This window comes from Pristiophorus japonicus, chromosome 1 (assembly GCF_044704955.1).
Source record: "Pristiophorus japonicus isolate sPriJap1 chromosome 1, sPriJap1.hap1, whole genome shotgun sequence".
Lineage (NCBI taxonomy): Eukaryota > Metazoa > Chordata > Chondrichthyes > Pristiophoridae > Pristiophorus > Pristiophorus japonicus.
In genome coordinates, this window is record NC_091977.1 from 192,207,271 (window position 1) to 192,228,985 (window position 21,715).

The 21,715-nt window shown below is 41.5% G+C and overlaps 1 protein-coding gene across 4 annotated transcripts in view; it reads left to right on the plus strand.

Annotated features, from left to right (window-relative positions):
• rad17 (RAD17 checkpoint clamp loader component) overlaps positions 1-21,715 on the plus strand; it is a 64,502-nt gene that overhangs the window by 1,743 nt on the left and 41,044 nt on the right. For all 4 annotated transcript variants that reach the window (XM_070885795.1, XM_070885776.1, XM_070885804.1 and 1 more), the window contains exons 2-7: positions 973-1,089; positions 9,786-10,064; positions 13,547-13,630; positions 18,998-19,160; positions 20,680-20,816; positions 21,237-21,289. In XM_070885795.1, coding sequence (XP_070741896.1) covers positions 1,045-1,089; positions 9,786-10,064; positions 13,547-13,630; positions 18,998-19,160; positions 20,680-20,816; positions 21,237-21,289 — 761 coding nt within the window. In that variant the 5' untranslated portion in view covers positions 973-1,044. The remainder of the gene's footprint in view (positions 1-972; positions 1,090-9,785; positions 10,065-13,546; positions 13,631-18,997; positions 19,161-20,679; positions 20,817-21,236; positions 21,290-21,715) is intronic.

Below are 21,715 nucleotides of genomic sequence, written 5' to 3' on the forward strand. Positions count from 1 at the left end.
CTGAACCTGAGCAAGACACACTGCAAATCAATGAGAATTTGGCAGGCACTGGGTGTAGTGGGGGGTATATATAAATCTTTCTAAAATGCAAACCATTTGTAAATCAAAGGGTTTTATTGCCACTTCCTATATGGAATCATGATGCTGGCTTGCCATTAAATTGTTATCTTGGAGATAATGATGCCCCTAGGATCTCCAAATGTCCTATGATCATATGCTGCAGATTTGAAATTGAACTTAAGTATCACATTTTATGTTGTTTCTTGCATTCTCTCTGGCATGTGTTTTTGAAGGTTGCTGCTGGATTTCAGTCAAATCCCAGCTTTCAACTTGGTAAAAGGTGGCCACCTCAAGGTGCTTCACCTGATATCAGATGTGGCGCTCTCAATGACTCTGGAGTTTGTGGGTTTGAGCTGCATGAAACTTATTTGAAACCTGCACCTTGCAATACTCAAAATTATAAGGAGACCGTGGTCTTTGGAGGAAAAACTGGATTTCCTAAACAATTTGTCTTTTATATTTTTTGATTTCTGAAATGAAATATTTGCAGTATTTAAAGCACTCAAAAAAATGGTAATTTTCAAAATGTAATAGTTTTAGCTCATTTTAGTATTTTTATACAAATAACTTCAAGGGCGATGTTTCAACAAGTGCAAAATATCATGGAAACTCGAGTTGCGCTGAACGCAATTTGCGTTTAAAAGTCTGCAATCTTTTGTGCAGGTTATACTGATATGGGGGGGTTGGGGGTGGGAAGAATTGGGCCGAAATAATGCGGCGCAGTTGAGCGAAAACGCCAAGTCAATGTGTTTACCCACTAAGCTAGCTGTTTTACCAATGTCTGCGCAAAACTAAAAACTCTCCCCAAGGTGCTAATTTGTGTTTTAAATAATTACAAAAATGTACTTAGTAATGACCAATTGAGGTAAATGATTTGTAAAAAAAAAGTGCCATTTTCTTTCCTTCCTGAAGCTGAACTTGTGAGAGTGACTTTATTGTTGAAGGTGAAAGAACGTAGCCTGCTTATGACTATCGGCAGAGTTGATGATGTCAAAATCTTCTCTCAGCAGAAAGGTTGTTTCTACTAAGGTAAATGTATTTTACAATCAGCATTTTGGGATTATCGTTTGTGCATCATGTCATCGTCATCGTCATCGTTATAGTACCTGGGTTGAGAACACCGGCTGTTCTCTTGTTTCGAATTCCTGTGATCATGCAACTTGAATTTTTTAAATCGAGAAGTTCAAGTTTCAGTTATAATAAATTATTTCACTTTCACATGAACTACTTTTACTTTTGATGCTAGGAACATTAGATTTTTGACTGCTACTCAAGAGCTTCCTGTTACAAATCATTTCTCTAACTTGCCACCATATGAAGCAGTTGAGGCAATAGTATAGATGCATTTAAGGGGAAGCTAGTTAAACACAATGAGGGAGAAAGGAATAGAAGGATATGTGAAGAGGGTTAGATGAAGTAGGGTAGCTTGTGTGGTGCATAAACATCGGCACATTTGGGCCGAATAGCATGTTTCAGTGCTGTAAAATCTATGTAACTTTGAAGCGCCTTGGGATGTTTCACTACGTTAAAGGTGCTATATAAATGCAAGGTGTTAATTCTAGATTTGACTATTCCAACGCACTCCTGGCTAGCTGCCCACATTTTACCCTACGTAAGCTAGAGATGATTCAAAACTCGACTGCCCGTGTCCTAACTCGCACCAAGTTCTGCTCACCCATCACCCCTATCCTCGCTGATCGACATTGGCTCCTAGTTAAGCAATGCCTTGACTTCAAAATTCTCATCCTTGTTTTCAAATCTCTTCAGGGCCTCTCCCCTCCCTATCTCTGTAAGCTCCTCCAGCTGCACAACCCCCCTGTGATGTCTGTGCTCCTCTAATTCTGCCCTTTTGAGAATCCCTGATTATGATTGCTCAACCATTGATGGCTATGTCTTCAGTTGTCTAGGCCCTAAGCACTGGAATTTCCTGTCTAAATCTCTCCACCTCTCTAATCTCTTTCCTCTTTCCTCTTTAACTAAGTTTTTGGTCACCTGTCCTAATTTCTCCTTATGTGGCTCGGTGTCAAAATGTTTATTTCATAATACTCGTGTGAAGCGCCTTGGGACGTTTCACTACATTAAAGGCGCTATATAAATACAAGTTGTTGTTGCTGTCCGTGACCTCTGCTGGAAAATGGTCTTGTGTTGACACTGGATGAGACTGCATTGGACTCTGCTGTGCTGCCCCTTAGTTAGCACTCCATGTCTACTCTTCTGATTGGGGCAACCCAGTGTCATCCCGATTAGCCAATCATCAATCAAGTCAAAAATTAATCTAACAAGTGCTCCCATTTTAAAGGGGCACAAACAATAAATCATAAATAAAACAAAGAAAACTTATCAAATTAAATCATCATGGTGTGCATAATATGGAGATTATGCACTCCAGCTCCTCTGGTGCCCACTGGTCGTGAAAGGCCTCCCAATCGGCTGCATCTATCCTGGACCAGTTGATGGCCACCTTGGTCAGGCCCAGGAGCACACCCACTAGGTGGTCCTCCACCTTGCTTGGCCCCCTCCGCACCCAGTGGCCAAAGATCAGGAGCGTGGAACTGAAGTGCAGCCAAAAATTGAGGAGCAGCCCTCTCAAATAATGGAATATACTCTGTGTCTAGACTTACAAATTAGGAATTTCCATATGGGAAAGGTACCAGAGAGCTGTTGAGCTATATCCCAGCACGTGTAAAGATTTTTGGGAGCAGAGGGTAAATTAGAGAGAAACGAGAAAAAGTTAACTCTGTGCTTTGCATTCTGAATTTTGTTTTTTAATCCCAATCTTAAACGAGAATATTAGACTGTATTTTGAAATTGATGATTTTGGGATGCAGTTTCTATTTTCTAACTAAAAAAAACTGACACACAATTTAATATTCTTCATGTTGTTGTTATTTGTCTTTTTAGCCCAGGGAAAGAAATGTAATGAAAATAAACCTCTATCATAGTGATGAGGCTGTATTTAGTAAACAGTGTTATTGCAGATTGAGCCATCCACATAAGGATGTGCTATTTAACACCATTATCATCCATTAATGAGTTAAATTTCTCTGATTAAATTCCTCATCAGGCCTATCTAGAATAAATTTGGCATTTCTGTGACACAAACTTAAAAGATGTTTTCAATGAATAAGACGTAAAACTGATTAAACACCCATGTTGAGACTTGCCTTTTTCTCCTGTAAAATTTAATTGAATTATCAGAAGTCAAGTAAAAAATAAACCTTCCAGCTTATAAGTATCCTCCAATTTAAAGGTTTAAGACTACTGTAGGAACATAGGAACAGGAATAGACTATTTATCCCCTCGTGCCTACTCTGCCATTCACTGAGATCATGGCTGATCTGTGACCTAACTCCATATACCTGCCTTTCTTCCCCTCCCCCTTTCAGCGCTTCTTAACAATGTGTTCTTTTCGAACATTCGCCAGTTCTGACGAAGGGTCACCGACCTGAAACGTCAACTGTTTTTTTTCTCTTCACAGATGCTGCCTAACCCACTGAGATTTCCAGCATTTTCTGTTTTTATTCCATACACCTGCCGTTGCTCCATATCCCTCAATACCTTTGGTTAACAAAAATCTATCAATCTCAGATTTACATAGAACATAAGAATTAGGAACAGGAGTAGGCCATCTAGCCCCTCGAGCCTGCTCCGCCATTCAACAAGATCATGGCTGATCTGGTCGTGGACTCCGCTCCACTTACCTGCCCACTCCCCATAACCCTTAATTCCCTTATTGGTTAAAAATCTATCTTTCTGTGATTTGAATACATTCAATGAGCTAGCCTCAACTGCTTCCTTGGGCAGAGAATTCCACAGATTTACAATCCTCTGGGAGAAGAAATTCCTTCTCAACTCGGTTTTAAATTGGCTCCCCCGTATTTTGAGGCTGTGCCCCCTAGTTCTAGTCTCCCCCGACCAGTGGAAAAAAACCTCTCTGCCCCTATCTTGTCTATCCCTTTCATTATTTTAAATGTTTCTATAAGATCACCTCTCATCCTTCTGAACTCCAACGAGTAAAGGCCCCGTCTACTCAATCTATCATCATAAGGTAACCCCCTCATCTCCGGAATCAGCCTAGTGAATTGTCTCTGTACCCCCTCCAATGCTAGTACATCCTTCCTTAAGTAAGGTGACCAAAACTGCACGCAGTACTCCAGGTGCGGCCTCACCAATACCCTGTACAGTTGCAGCAGGACCTCCCTGCTTTTGTACTCCATCCCTCGCAATGAAGGCCAACATTCCATTCGCCTTCCTGATTATCTGCTGCACCTGCAAACTAACTTTTTGGGATTAGTGTCCCCCTCTCCTTTTATAGGGGGCACTGGAAAAAGGAAAAATTTGATTTTAGTGCCCAAAAAAAAACCCACAAAAAAAAACAAAAAAAAAACAAAAAAGGGCCTTGTAAATGTCTTGTGTGTGTCATCCAGGTCGGGTGGCACGGATACATGTTTTATGTTTTGCAGGTAGACTCTAAAAGAGTTTCATGCACAAGGACCCCCAGGTCCCTCTGCACCGCAGCATGTTGTAATTTCTCCCCATTCAAATAATATTCCCTTTTACTGTTTTTTTTCCCAAGGTGGATCACCTCGCATTTTCCGACATTGTATTCCATCTGCCAAATCTTCGCCCATTCGCTTAACCTATCTAAATCTCTTTGCAGCCTTTCTGTGTCCTCTACACAACCCGCTTTCCCACTAATCTTTGTGCCATCTGCAAATGTTGTTACACTACACTCTGTCCCCTCTTCCAGGTCATCTATGTATATTGTAAACAGTTGTGGTCCCAGCACCAATCCCTGTGGCACACCACTAACCACCGATTTCCAACCCGAAAAGGACCCATTTATCCCGACTCTCTGCTTTCTGTTAGCCAGCCAATTCTCGATCCATGCTAATACATTTCCTCCGACTCCGCGTACCTTTATCTTCTGCAGTAACCTTTTGTGTGGCACCTTATCGAATGCCTTTTGGAAATCTAAATACACCACATCCATCGGTACACCTCTATCCACCATGCTCGTTATATCCTCAAAGAATTCCAGTAAGTTAGTTAAACATGATTTCCCCTTCATGAATCCATGTTGCGTCTGCTTGATTGCACTATTCCTATCTAGATGTCCCGCTATTTCTTCCTTTTAATGATAGCTTCAAGCATTTTCCCCACTACAGATGTTAAACTAACCGGCCTATAGTTACCTGCCTTTTGTCTGCCCCCTTTTTTAAACAGAGGCGTTACATTAGCTGATTTCCAATCTGCTGGTACCTCCCCAGAGTCCAGAGAATTTTTGTAGATTATAACGAATGCATCTGCTATAACTTCCGCCATCTCTTTTAATACCCTGGGATGCATTTCATCAGGACCAGGGGACTTTTCTACCTTGAGTCCCATTAGCCCGTCCAGCACTACCCCCCTAGTGATAGTGATTATCTCAAGGTCCTCCCTTCCCACATTCCCGTGACCAGCAATTTTTGGCATGGTTTTTGTGTCTTCCACTGTGAAGACCGAAGCAAAATAATTGTTTACGGTCTCAGCCATTTCCACATTTCCCATTATTAAATCCCCCTTCTTATCTTCTAAGGGACCAACATTTACTTTAGTCACTCTTTTCAGTTTTATATATCGCTAAAAGCTTTTACTATCTGTTATGTTTTGCGTAAGTTTACTTTCATAATCTGTCTTTCCTTTCTTTATTGCTTTCTTAGTCATTCTTTGCTGTCATTTAAAATTTTCCCAATCTTCTAGTTTCCACTAACCTTGGCCACCTTATATGCATTGGTTTTTAATTTGATACTGTCCTTTATTTCCTTGGTTATCCACGGCTGGTTATCCCTTCTCTTACCGTCCTTTTTCACTGGAATATATTTTTGTTGAGCACTATGAAAGAGCTCCTTAAAAGTCCTCCACTGTTCCTCAATTGTGCCACCGTTTAGTCTGTGTTTCCAGTCTACTTTAGCCAACTCTGCCCTCATTCCACTGTAGTCCCCTTTGTTTAAGCATAGTACACTCGTTTGAGACACTATTTCCTCACCCTCAATCTGTATTACAAATTCAACCATACTGTGATCACTCATTCCGAGAGGATCTTTTTACTAGGAGATCGTTTATTATTCCTATCTCATTACACAGTACCAGATCTAAGATAGCATGCTCCCTTGTAGGTTCTGTAACATACTGTTCTAAGAAACAATCCCGTATGCATTCTATGAATTCCTCCTCAAGGCTACCCCGTGTGATTTGATTTGACCAATCGATATGTAGGTTAAAATCCCCCATGATTACTGCCGTTCCTTTTTCACATGCCTCCATTATTCCCTTGATTATTGTCTGCCCCACCGTGAAGTTATTATTCGCAGGCCTATTAACTACGCCCACCAGTGACTTTTTCCCCTTACTATCTCTAATCTCCACCCACAATGATTCAACATTTTGTTCATTAGAGCCAATATCGTCTCTCTCAACTGCCCTGATATCATCCTTTATTAACAGAGCTACCCCACCTCCTTTCCCTTCTTGTCTATCTTTCCGAATTGTCAGATACTCCTGTATGTTTAATTCCCAGTCTTGGCCACCCTGCAACCACGTTTCTGTAATGGCCACCAAATCATACCCATTTGTAATGATTTGTGCCTTCAACTCATTTACTTTATTTCGAATGCTGCGTGCGTTTAGGTAGAGTGTTTTAATACTAGTTTTTAAACCATGATTTTTAGTTTTGACTCCTCCTGCAGCCCCTTTTATATTCATACAAATTGTCCCTTCCTATCACCTTGTGGTTTACACTTACCCCAGTGCTACTCTGCTCTGTTGCCTCCTGCCTTTTGCATTCTTTCTTGGGATCCTGTTCATCTGAGCTCTCACCCACTCTAACGATCTCAGAGCCCTCTCCTGGGTTCCGGATACTCCTCACATTGAGGCACCGAGCTTTCATGCTTGCCTTTTTATTAGACTTTGACCCTTTAGAATTTTGCTGTATAGTGGCCCTTTTTGTTTTTTGCCCTGGGTTTCTCTGCCCTCCACTTTTACTCCTCTCCTTTCTGTCTTTTGCTTCTGTCTCCATTTTGTTTCCCTCTATCTCCCTGCATTGGTTCCCATCCCCCTGCCATATTAGTTTAACTCCTCCCCAACAGCACTAGCAAACACTCCCCCTTGGACATTGGTTCCGGTCCTGCCCAGGTGCAGACCGTCCAGTTTGTACTGGTTCCACCTCCCCCAGAACCGGTTCCAATGCCCCAGGAATTTGAATCCCTCCCTGCTGCACCATTCCTCAAGCCACGTATTCATCTTGGCTATCCTGCGATTCCTACTCTGGCTAGCACGTGGCACTGGTAGCAATCCTGAGATTACTACTTTTGAGGTCCTACGTTTTAATTTAAATTAACAATTGACCTAGCATCAATTGCCGTTTGCAGAAGAGAATTCCAAACTCCTACCACCTTTTGCGTGTAATTATGTTTCCAAACTTCACTCCTGTAAGGTCTGGCTCTAATTTTTAGACTATGCCCCCTCATCCTCGACTTGCTGACCAGCAGAAATAGGGTAGATAGAGAGAAACTATCAGTTCCCCTCAATATCTTGAAAGCTTTGATCAACTCATCCTTTAACCTTCTAAATTCTAGGGAGTACAAGCCTAGTTTGTGTAATCTCTCCTTGTAATTTAACTCTTGGAGTCCAGGTATCATTCTGGTAAATCAACACTACACTCCCTCCAAGGCCAATCTATCCTTCTGAAGGTGTGGTTCCCAGAACTGCTCTCAGTATTCCAGGTGTGGTCTAACCAGGACTTTGTATAGCTGCAGCATAAATTCTGTCCCCTTCTAGTCTAGTCCTCTAGATATCAAGGCCAGCATTCCATTAGTCTTTTTATTATTATTCTTTGTACCTCTCCATGACATTTTAATGATCTATGTACATGGACCCCCAAGTCTCTTTGGACATCCACTACTTCTAACTTTTCAGTATTTAAAAGGTACTCTGTTCTATCCATTTTAGGTCCAAAGTGGATGACCTCACATTTGCCTACACTGAAATCCATTTTCCACAGTTTTGTCCATTCACTTAATCTATTAATATTTCTTTTGTAATTTTATGCTTTCATCTGCAGTGCTTTTCAGCAGAGCAGGTCTCCAGTCGTCCTGGTTAATCCTTGCCACTGGATAAAGCCCGAGCTCTGTCAAGCCCATGTGGTGGCTGGTGTGCTACGGTCACCACACGTTAAAAAAAATTCACGCACAGGCATCTTCCACACCCTCAATTGGAGTTCAGGACTGGAACATCGGGTCCTTCATTGAAACACTTGTGAACTCATGGAAGCAAGTCATCTCGTTCGAGTGACCGCCTATGATGATGATGATGATTATAGTGCCACCTATCTTTGTGTTACTGGCAAACTTGGATATGTGGCTTTCGATCCCATCATCTATGTCGTTAATAAATACGGTGAATAGTTGAGGCCCCAACACAGATCCTTGCGGCACACCACTAGTCACATCGTGCCCATTAGAGTACTTGTCCATTACCCCTACTCTCTGGGGCCGAAATTGCCCCCTGACTAAAAGTAGGCACACCTCTTTTTGAAGATTTTTCTCCACCCCAATCTATGGGATGGAGAATCGAGCAACATTCTGGACTTCATTTTTTTTTCTCCTTCCGGGCGGTGTTTTATGGTGGAAGTGGTCTTGCAGTGGGACAGACGTCGGTCGGAATCATCAGCGACACGTTGATGAAATCAGTGTGATGCGGATGTGCTGCATTGCGCTGATGTGTCGCAATGTCCCTCCCCTTCAGTTAAAGGGGAGGGCCGCTGCAAACTCTGCAGCCGCTTCAATGGCACTATTGGGCCACCAAGGGGGGTTTCAGCTGGGCCAGCGGCCCGGTACACAAGAGGGGATACCAGGCTGCTTGTTTGCAGCTTGGCGGAACCCATGGCCACCATTGTCGGGTCGACCTCGCAGTCGGCCGACAATTAAAATAAAATGGTGGCCGCAGAAGTGTGCCCTCCCCTTTAAGGTCGGACGTGCTGCCCAGCCACAAAGAGCTTCCCGCTGGGGAAAGCTGATAGGGGCACCGAGCGGTGGTGGTTATGCTCCCGTTGGGCAATTTCCCACGTGGGGCGGAAAAGTGGGGGCCGCTGATCAGTCAGGGGGTTGTCAATTCCATGACCTTCAACTTTAGCTAATAGTCTCTTAAAAGGGACTTTATCAAGTGCCTTCTGGAAGTCCAATTAAATAACATACATAGACATTCCCTTCTCCACTACTTCAGTCACCTCTTCAAAAAAATCACACCAGGTTCGTCAAGTCCATGCTGGCACTCTGATCAGCTGAAAATGTCAAGGTGTATAGACCCTAGTAATTTCCCAACAATAGATGTTGGGCTAACCAGTCTATAATTCTCTGGTTTTCCTCTCTCACCTTTCTTAATTAGTGGAGTGACATGTGCAATGTTCCAATCTAAAGGAACAGTTCCCGAATCTAGAGAACTTTGGAAGATTATACTGTACTCTATTTCATAAGTAGGAAGCTTTACTTTTGAAACCATGATATATGTATAGTTCAAATAAAAAATAAACGAATTACGTCATGCAATGAAAGTTGTGTAAACCCAACACAATTCCAGCTGGTAGTAACAATCTTGCTCTCAAAGATACAGATAATTCCTCGAGGTCTGTGTGTGATAAATGCATAGTAAGTGACATTGTTTTCTTACTTCTAAAATTGTTATTTTAGGTGACAAACTGGGTGAATCCATCTTTTGATGGTATCAGCAACTCTACCTTACCAGTGACTTCAGACAGAAAACCATCTGGCCATTCGGGGTCAAGTGGTGGAGTTCAGAAGATTCTTTGGACAGAAAGAGGCACAACATTGCAGTCCTCCACCTTAAACAGTAAAACGAGCCGAAAAAGAACAAAAGTATCTGATGTGGAACAGATTTTAGATCGCTGTAGACAATCAGCTTCAAATCCCAATGAACCCTGGGTGGATGAATATAGACCTCGGACACAGGTACGAGTGTAATATATAATAAACTCTTTGCTCTGTTCCTTTTGAAGTGCAGGTGTATATATCTTGAAAACAGATTGCTATGCTTTTTTCTATGGTTGCCTCTTCTGGTACAATGTAATAATAAGTGCTTAATTCTGCAGCCTGTGCACATAGGTTTAAGATGCTGTTAAAACTTTTGGTTCTGCTTCAGATATTCTCTTGGGCTAATGGTACCAGTCTCTCCTTTTAAGCGAAGATACGTCCAGTACAATCAGGAGTTTACTTTCGCTACCCAATATCTAGACGTATAGCAACATAACCCAAAGAGGAGCGGTGTAGTAACAATGATACTCCCTTGTTATATGAATTGGATATTGTGATCCTCGCACATGCCCTCACTTGCGCTTGTCAAATTTTGTTAATGTTCCTGTGAAGCCACTTAGGATGTTTTACTACAATAAAGGCGCTATATAAATGCAAGTTGTTGTCCATGTTCTGAAAGATGACGAACACTTTAATGGAACAAGGCCAGATATGAATCATTAAATTGATTTATTTTACAGTCAGTAAGTAAATGTACAGGATAACAGTTTTAGCAAATCTCATCTTAATATTACATAACTTTAGTCCCTTCTCGTAAATAGGAAAAGCACAACTCGTTCGTCTTTTTAGCAGGCTGATAAACATCCCCTTTTTTTGGTCAGTCTTTTTCTCTCTCTTGGCCTAGACTGACTTTCTTCTTTAAAGAGATTTGTCCCTTTTCTGTGTTACTTGGTAGCTTTTGTGGGAGCTGATCTTGGTCAGTAGAGCTACCAATTAAACTGGCTGACCCTTCCCTCCAGACCACCTCATGTTGTAAGTGCCTCTTGGAAATGTCTTAAATGAGATAATAAATCCCCTATTGTCCAAGTTTGTTGTGGGTAACCGTTTTAGTGGCTGTATGTTACCTCTCGAGTGAGCTGATTAATGTTTGTGAACACACTTTAATTTAAAACAACACTTCAGTGTAAATCATATCCAAATCCTTTCTGGAAAAATGGTTAAAAATTCCAAAACACGACAGATGTAAATATAATGTGTGGTTTTTTTTAAACTAGGGTATGAATTATTATTTTTTTCCACATTAACCCTCCGGCTGGCAAATGATTTGTTTTTAGACCTTTAAGGTCTTTTCACTAATCTATGACCAGGAAGCATGTGATGAGCCTGGCAACAACTCTCCCTCCATGTTTCAGCAACTCTTTTAAGAAACAGGTTAATAATTTTCTCTCATCTTTGCTGATGCTGAGTTGTAAATCGATCAGTTTTAATGCCTCTTTATTTGCAAACTATTTGGATCAAGCCACTATTAATGTTGTAGTTTTTGAACTGTGTTAATTTTAAATACAGGAAGTGCTTCTAAATTCTGGGAGCTTACACCTACAGGTCAGGAATATAAGATTAGCAAGCAATTAGAAGGAATTTGTTTTCCCTGCAGAGTGAAAGCTCTGCAGAATAGACTCCCAATTCAAACGCTATTAACAACAGTTTTTTTTAAAGTCAAATGAGTACCTGAATTGGAACAGGACTGAAGGTTATAAAGATAATTACAGATAGAAATATGGATCTTGATGCTTCCAGAGCTGCTGGGGCATAGAAATGTCATGATAACTGGTCGGGATGAATCATGTAGAATGCAGAATTAGATAGGAAAGGTATTCTAGAGCTTTGATTAATTTGCCTTTTGGGGAAGGATGAAAGGAAAAAAATGTGACCATTTCTCAGAAGCTTGAGAGGATTTGGTGATGAAGCAGGTTGCGCATGGTTTGTTGGAGTAACTGGTTTGATTTGGCCAATGGGCCTTTTCTCACTCTATGTTCTTGTGTTAAATAAAGAAAGACTTGCATTTATATAGCATCTCATGACCTCAGGACATTCCAAAGTGCTTTACAGCCAAGTACTTTCGAAGTGTATTCACTGTTGTAATATAGGAAATGCGGCAGCCAATTTATGTACAGTAAGGTTCCATAAACAGCAATGTGATAATGACGAGATAACCTGTTTTTAGTGATGTTGGTTGATGGATAAATATTGGTCAGGACATTGGGGAGAAGTCCTTTGCTCTTCGAATAGTGCCGTCCACTTGAGAGGGCAGATGAGATCTTGATTTGTCTCATCCAAAAGACGGCACTCTGACATTGCAGCACTCCGAGTACTGCACTGAAGTGCCAGCCTAGATTTTGTGCTCAAGTCTCTGGTGTGGGACTTAAACCAACAACCTCTGACTCAGGTGAGAGTGTTATCCACTGAGCCACAACTGATACCTCAAATGTTTGTCCTGCTGTGTGTTTCTCGGGTTTATATCCCAGCTCTATGTATAAACAGAAAGTACAATTTCAAATGCTCAAAGCCGTGCATTGCACCAGAATGTTCAGGTTGTTCAAAATGATTTGTAAATTTGTACGTATTCTGTATTTGAGGTTCTTTATAAACGTCTACGAACTTCACAATCCAATCTCGTCAACATCTTGGCATTGCGTCAGTCAGAACCCTGTCATTGCTACACTAAATAAGTGTAAATAGGGAACTTATTCTGAGAATCTTGTTTGTATTTAATTTGATCATAGCAGAAACTTCCTGACCTGCAGAATAGACTCCCAATTTCTTTTCCAGGTTGCTACATTTTTTGTTAAATTATATTTTACACTGAGACTGATGTTTTGTAATATCTCTGAAAAATGAACACTGAAATGTTAAGTAAAGTGAACACTTGAAATAAATAAATGTTGCAACTCATTGGGGATGAAATTGCCCTGCGCCCTGATTGGGGGTGGTATCCTTCTGGGGCCGGGACTTTTAGCGCCGGTGCAGAAGTCCCGCCCCTGCTGTGGAATTGCCCTTACTGCCCCTCAAAGGAAGCGGAGTGCAATCTTGCAGGCTCCACTTCCTTTGGGGACGGTAACTGGGGTGCTGAACGAAGCGCTGTGTGGATACGTCGTGTAGCGCTAACACGCTTCAACGCCCCTCCCCTTCACTTAAAGGAGAGGGGCGCTGAGCACTCTGCAAGGTCTCTGATGGCTTCCACTAGGCCACCAGGGCAGCATGCGACCAGGGGCCAGCCTCGCAGGCCGTGGGGCAATTTCCCCCGTGGGGCAGTGAGGAGTCGTCGCGCATGCCGGTTGCGCAGCAGCCTGGGGCCCCGTGGCAGTGCCTCCGCACACTCCCGGGTAAATTCCCGCGAGGCGGTAGCGCCGGCCTACCCTGGGCAAAAATGTCTTGCGCTAATGGAGCTAGAAAAAGCGGCAATCAGGCTCCCATTATATTTAAAACAGATGTTATAATCCATTACACTTTACTGCTAAGGTATCTAATAGAACGTCACAAGGTAACTTGTTTCTTTGAGTGACCTAATGCATAATTTGATGTTTGTCATGTATATTACTAAAAAAGCTGCAGGTTCTTTTTAAATATATTATGATGGTGTTTCTCTTAATGTTGTCATTTTCTGTGCTCTCTTGTATCAGAGTGAACTTGCAGTTCACAAGAAGAAAATTGAAGAGGTTGATAATTGGCTAAAATGCCATACAATGGAGGGATACCACCACCAGGTGAGTCACTGCACTGATTTTTCTTTCATTTTCTTGTGATTTTCATTGAATTTTTAAACCTAATGCCAGAATATGGTTCAGAATGTGAATATAATTTCTCTCCTTCCCTGCTCTGGAGGAGATGACTGAGGCTAGTGACTTGTCCTGAGAAATGTGCTGACAATACAGGATATTTATGGGTAAAATTGCACTCCCAGAAAGCCAGATCCAAATATGATTGAATGACAGCCCACCCCTCATCTCTGGCTCCAAGTGTCAGCTTTGCTCAACGGTAGCACATTTGCCTCTGAGTTAGAAGGTCCTGGTGTCATTCCTCATTCAGAATTTGAGAACATAATCTTGGCTAAAACTTTAGTCCAGTGCCGAGGGAGTGCTTGTGCGACTATTTGAAGAAGAGCAGGGAGTTCTCCCAATGTATTGGCCAATATTTATCTTTCAATTAGGATGACCATTTATTTAATTGTTGCGTGTGGAACCTTGCTGTGCACAAATTGACTGCCATATTTGTCTACAAAATACTAATAACTATACTTCAAAAATAATTAATTGGCTGTGAAGCACTTTGGGATGTCCTGAAGCTACTATAGATATGCAAGTTTTTTTTTTTCTTTTCACTGTTACATTTTCAAATAGTTATCGATCCTACCTGACTTAAGTATTTTGTATTGCTGTTTCCTCCCACCTGAATTGCAACTTTAGTCCTGGTTTCCGCTGCTCTCTCCCTCCTGAATTTACTTCCAAATAGTGTGTTTTTAAACGTCATGCTACTTCTGGATAACATCACAGTGATTGCTATGGCATGTTATGCTGTGATAAACCTTAGCAATGACTCATTCTGGGGCATTGTTTTACAGGAGTTGCAACCCTACTGTTGCTCACTCAACTGGCCTTCCTTCATGTGTGAGCTTTAGCAGGAAGAGTTGACGTGCCGTTTCACCATTGGAAGTGGCACAGCTGAACTCTGTATCTACCCTAGCAAATCCCTTTATCATTTTAAACACCTCAATTAGATTACCCCTACAATTTTCTAAACTCAAATGAATATGAGCCAAAATTTACACAACCTGTACTTATAATTTAACCCTTTAACTCCTGATATAATTCTGGTGAAACAGCGCTGTACCCTTCCAAGGCCAATCTATCTTTTCTGAGATACTAAACGCAGTACTCCAGATGGAGTACTCCAAGGCTCTTCACTTCCTCACTTTTGAATTCCAACCCCACTGAGATAAAGACCAACATTCCATGAGCCTTTTTGATTATTTTTTTGTACCTGTGCGCTCACTTTTAGTGATTTGTGTACATGATTACCTCAATCCCTATGCTGTTCCACAGCTTCTGGTCTCACCATTAAGAACATTTCTGATTTATCTTTCTCCGATCCAAAATGGATGGCCTTGCACTTCCAGTAATGCCAAACCCACCATCTCGTAATCATGAAACAAACTCTTAAACATCATGAGATTTAGTAAGAAATCATGAGTTGCTGTTCTTTTTGAACATAAACCAATATAGATCAACAATTGGTTTATAAACCTCATTAGTGGCTTTATTTAATCTCTAATATATCACCGATCTTTACAAAATCTATATTATTGCATCTGAAAATGCTTTACAAAAAACTTTTTTTAAAAATCCTACGTTTTATCACCACATTGTTATGTTTGGGTACTCTTGCGTTTCGTGTGGATGATTTTTCAGTATCAGGTAAGTGCAAAATTATTGTATTCTAAACAAAATGAACACTTTGTAATACCTGTTTTTTGAAAGACTCAGCGAGGTGTGTGACAGTGCTGATGATATTGATGTGGGGTCTGGCGGTGGGTGATATTTAGGCTCAGGCCGCTGTGGGCTCGGTACACAGACCTGTCCCTGGAGAGACAGCCGCAGACCTGCTCCGCAGCTCACAGTCTGCCCATAGGCTGTTTATCATTTCCATCACAGCACCAACAGCTGCCTGTGCTGTCTTCAGTGAGCGAAGGAATACTACGCAAGGTGCTCACTGACCTGCTGCACATGCTCAGTATTCCCTGGGCGCTTCAGACCACGTGCTCTGAAGTTGCAGAATCAGTTCCAACGCCGCCAAGGAGTTCCTGAAACAGTCCAAAGTGGTGAGTTCCCAGTTATTATAGTTATATATTTCAACAATTTGAAATTCACATTCCTGATGTTCACTGTGTCTCCTTTCATGTCTGAATGAGTGGCAGTTCCAACTCATCATCTCACTCCTGATAATGCTTTCAACCCTTAAAGCACACTCCATGCTCTTTAATTTGCGTGATTTGAATTGAGATGCTCTGGGAAAGCAGCTCACCATTCTGAAGACAGCTGAATATGAATATTTTGATATCTATGCAACATACTTTATAATACTCGCCGTAACAGCTACATAATATGTGCCTTGATAAGTCACTGGCTTCCCTTGTGCTGTTAGATATAACAAAGCATTTTCCCTATTATGACTTTCACATTCCAGTGCAAATAAAGTTTTTTTTTTTTGCTGTCAGTTTTTCTATATTGAATTTTTGTTTATGAAACTAACTTGAAACTGCACAAGAAAGGTAATGCGAAGACTGGGGCAACTGTACCTCGAATCAGGTTAGATGGCGAAAGCACTACCAGGGCCAACTCAGCCCGTCCATCCTGGGCCCTCCAGAGACAGCTCGGGATTCTGTGGATGGGCCCCACGTTAATACTTGTGCATTATTTGAATTATCATATTCAGTAACTCTCCAAAGCTTAGAATCGGCTGAGACTCTCAGGACGTTGAGTGAGACAGACCGAACATGAATTAAACAGAAGGCCCCGGTAATTGGGTAACACAGCCGCCACCCTGCCTGATAGACCTTGGGATGGGCTCCTATCAGCCCCGACTATGCTGCTTTCCTCCAGCAGCAACTCCATACTCTGAGCGCCGCCATCTTGCCCGCTCCCGAGGACCCCAGGCCACCCACCGTGCATAAATTACCAAACATCTGATAGAGAGGAGCTGCTCCCTACAAATCCCTGAGGATAACAGCGAAGAGAGCTATTACCGAAGGTTCCAATTTCTGCATGTGCTTCCGGGGAGCGTTCCAGTCTCTGTGGCCAATGCTGAGCGGTGCACTGACCAATTGGAGTACTGCCGTGCTGTTGAACTCCTGGCCAGCATCATTCTGAGGGGGGAAAAAAATGCAAGATTTCGCTGTTAAATTGCGAGATTATGAGTTGTGTTAGAGTTTCATTAAAAATCGAGAGTTGGCATTACTGCACTTCCCACATTGATTTCCATCTGCCATAGTTTTAACTACTCATTTAATCTGTCTGTCACTTTGTAACTTCCTGCTCCCATCCACACAATTTACTTTGCCTCTGAACTTTGTGTCATCTGCAAACTTGGATATATAGCACTCTTTTTTATGCATCGTCCAAGTCATTAATATATAGTGAAAAGCTAAGGCCCCTGTGCAGACCCTGGTGAACCGCATTTGTCACATCCTGTCAATTAGAGAACAAGCCCTTTATCCCTACTCTATGTCCTAACTTACAACCAATTATCGACCCATGTCACATCCAATTCCATACACTCTCATTTTTACTAATAATCTCTTGAGCGGATCCTTATCAAGTGCTTTCTGGAAGTCCTTATAGACAACATCCATACAAACTTCTCTGCCACCATTCTTGTGCCCTTCTCAATGTGAACTTTCTTTAAATTTGTATTCTAGCATAAAGACGCCACTGTTAATTGTATGCATAAGCATTGATGACTGCAAGTCATATAGATGTTATAAGCCGATGTGTAGTGAGTGCATTTGAAAAGGACATTTTGCCTTCAATGGTTGTGCTTAATAGGCTCAATTTTCCCCAAAGCGTTTTTTTTTTGGCATACTTGAAGAGTTACGCCCGTTTGTTTGGGGCCCAAGTACACCAAAAAAATGTTTCTAAGTTTCCACGTTTGATTTCTTAATGTTGGCACAGCCTAACCTATCCTTTAGTTTTGCGGGTGGAGCCTTGATCTGCGCCAAAAAGATCGGGTTGCCACGATATCCAGGGACACAATGCAGGCTGAGACTGCAAAGTGAAACATACAGCCAGCTCACAACACGTTAAAATACATTGCAGCAACTTACCTCCAATTATTAAAGTCCCCACCCCTCCCGATGTGCCACCCTTTCCCCCCCCCACCCCCCAACCAAGTGACCTGCCGGTCCACTCTTTCACTTTTCCCCCCCCCCCCACCCCAACCAAGTGGCCTGCTGGTCCGCTCCTAGCCCTGGCCTAGTGGCCTCCCAGTCCGCTCCCCTGCTCCTAACCCTGGCCAAAGGGCTTGCCGGTCCGCTCCCCCGCTTGCCCCTAGCCCCAGTGCCTTACCGGTCCCACTCCCCCGCCCCTAGCCCTGGCCGAGTGGCCTCTCGGTCTGCTCCCCCGCTCCTAGCCCTGGCCAAAGGGCTTGCCGGTCCCGCTCCCCCGCCCCTAGCCTGGGTCGAATGGCCTCCTCCCTCCCGGTCCCCGCACCTAACTACCCGAAAGGCTTCCCCCCCGCCCCCCCCCCACCTTTCCTGCTGCTGCTGTCCGGGCATCTGCTGCACTTACCTGTGCCGATTTCCTTACCTGTGCCGATTTTCTTAAATTGCCAGGAGGTTTTTCTGCAGAGGCCACAAACGCTGGCCTAAGAAGAACTGGAGTAACTCTCAGCTGGCCAAACTTCCATAAATGGCCAGAATTGGTGCGGGTAGCAGGTTACGCCCCCTTTGGCTGAAAAAAAACATACCTTAAAAAAAAATCGTAACTAACTGAGTTATGCTGGTGCAAATTGATCGGGGAAACTGTGGTTTTTTAACTTAGGCCAAAAAAAGCGGCCAGCGCCAAAGAAACGGCGCAAATCACTGGGGAAAATTGAGCCCACTATCTGTATCTGACTTTACTAACTTTACGTGCCCCATTTCCACCACAAACATGTTCCCACAATATTATCAACATTCACTCTTTTTAAAAAGAATTGTTTACAAAAAAGTAAGAATGGGAAGTATATTTCCCTGTTTTTTTTGTCAATCTTGATCTCTCCTTAATATCGGGACACTGAGGCCAGCTGTAGTGTCCTTACCACCATCCTGGCTGAGACCAGCCAGCTCTACACACAATCCTGAGCCTGGTCTTTGTGGCTTTGATACTCACTACTGAACTAGTTGAGCTATTGAGCTTGGGAAACAAATTAATCACAACTATTTTTAACTTTTAAAGGTATTTCAGGCAATCCTCCTTGTAATTTAGTGCATTGTTTGGTTGCTGTATTATTTGGATGTTGAAATGTAATAGCAATAGTGTTTTGTAAATTTTTGTGGTATATAAATCTCAATTGAATCTACATATATTTTTGTATCAAAGGATGGTTCCATCTTACTACTAACTGGTGCTGCAGGCACTGGCAAGACTGCTACGATACAGGTTCTTGTAAAGGAGCTGGGAATTCAGCTACTCGAATGGACAAACCCTTTATCACAGAATAAATTTAAAAACCATGATGAATTTCAAGACAGCTTTAATACTGGTAAGAACAGATTTTGGTAGAATGAAGAAATTTGAACAATGTTGTGTACCTCATTCATCCTATCCTGACTACACTTGTGTTGAATGCTATTGCTTTATCCTGATTTAGTTTTAGTGGCAGCGACAATGGATTCAAGCTGTAAATGGGATAGATGGAAGATTTTGTTTTACAATTTGAAAGCACTCGGTATATTCTGGAGTAAGGAAACAATGTATTTTTCCCCGTGTTATCATGTAGTTTTTAATTGTGCGTGTTTGTAGGGGCAGGGGCCTCACAGCTAGATCTAATACATTTATCATGCAATGTCCACATAAACACAATCTCTTGCAGAGATCCCTGGCTGGTTTTTCTTTTTCTTCATTTCTTTCATTAGTTCAGAGACACTGATCCAACTGTAGCACCACAACCACAGTGCAGGCTGTCAACTAACGTAGCTCAGACCAAGGATTGAGACTGGAACCTTTTTTGGTCTGTATAACTCAGTCATTCTACCAACTGAGTCATGTATTTGCAAGATTACATCACACCATAGGTTCTAGATTCATAGTTTTATGTACGAAATGGGAACGTGTAGTCTATTGCAACTGTTCATAGCCCATTTTAGATTCGCTCATTTGATCATGAATGTACTATTGGCCCAATATTGTTCATGGCACTTTATGACAATAAATGTGAACACAACCGAGGAAGTTGACAACTAAAAGTAGAGACAAGATGCCAAGGAACTGTCAACTGTTTCAACTTGCCAGTCAACTTTATTTTGAAAAGGCTATTTGTTTTCTTCGGCAAACCACAATTCTCAATAGGCAGTTGATATGATCATTTGACCTGAACAGAGATCACCAATGTTTGATGTGCTTGAGCAATGAGAGAGGTTACACAACCTTCCCTTATTCCCTTTTTTAAAGAAGGATTGTGTATGCTTGTGATGCTCACCAGCGAGGGGAAAACTGTGGATAAGTAATAATTATAATTGGGAACTAACTTTGGTCCTAATTTCAGTTCCAAATGGAACAATCAGGCAGAATTCCTAATAGGTTTGTTTCTGTCTTTAGTAGAGCAGATGTATTTGTTTTAGTTCCACATTTGCATAAGTAGTTTTTTATTGCCTAAAGTTAATTATTATAGTGATTGAGGGAGCGCGACTGTGCTGAGGACAGTACTTTGAATGTAGCTATTTTATGTAATTCGGACAAAAAATGTAATATTTCTCCTCCTTGTCAGGCAAAATCTGTTTTCTTCCCCTTTTTGGCTTCCTGAAGACTTGTCAGTTCAGGTCTTAAAGCTGGGAAAGAGCCCTTCAGTTGACATACTGTGAAGTCATTAGTAATTTAGAAATTCAATGCTACCATTAGTGTTTTGCTGCTCGATCACCCACCCAACATAAAGATTTCAGGTGCCACTCTCTGTAGAATGGCATACATCCTTTACTTTAACATATGTAAACTTTTCTTATGGGATCAAATGTGAACTTAAGATTTCTCCAATCTGTGTAAATATATCCTTTGATTTACTTCAGAGTCAAGTTTTCAGGTATATGCCAGCAAGTCACAGTCTGTTCTATTTCAAGAATTTTTATTACGAGCGAACAAATACAAAAAACTCCAGATGCTGGGAGATACTCTGGAGACTGACAAGAAGGCGATTCTTGTGGAAGTGAGTAGAATCTTTTTGAACTCCTTTACTTTTTCATTCGAGGAACGCTTGGAGCAATCTACCTATTTGATGAGGGGGCATTAATCCTTTGAGTAATACAGTAAAATATTTGAGACAAACCTCTTTAGAAATGTTCGGTAGTTCTACTCATTTCTGTTTTTCAAAAAAAAATGGCTTTTGAAGTAAACAATCATTTTTGTATTGGTTTTAAAAGTTAAAAAGCATATTCTGTACTCAGTTAAAATAATAATTGTATAGTAGGGACAAGCAACCATCATTCAGTATTCTGGAATACCCAAATATTGATCACTTAATACCATTACGAGTGTTTGAACTTTACAATGGATACCACAGCTTTCTGTTCATTTAGATAGAACTGTCTGTGCTGTTTTATTGATGACTCCCATTTTTGCTTTATAGGATATTCCTAATCAGTTTTACAGAGAACCTTCATGCATGCATGATATCTTACGGTAAGTTTTCAAAAGTAATTATTACTGAAAAGAAATACTATTTACTGAATAAACTGATCCATTTAGAGTTTTCTGACTATCTGTTTATAAAAGTACAAAGCAGTAGATATAGAATTACCATTCAGACAGCATTAATTTATAGAAATGAAAAACACGAAGGGTAATTTTCTTACTACGTGCTCCTGGCAGAAACTTCCTCTCGGCTGCCTACCAATACTGACTCTTTACCGTGTGATGATTTATTTTAAAAAAACATTAAAACTGAATAACTTCAAAGTAATTGTTCTTCGGTACTGGTTGTCCCAAATAACCAAAAGGTTGCATCAACATGAAAAATACTGCAGCTTACATAACATTAAACACAACAATTTTCACTGGCCTCTTTTCTATCTCCGACAGAACAGAACAGAGATCTGCAGCAACTTT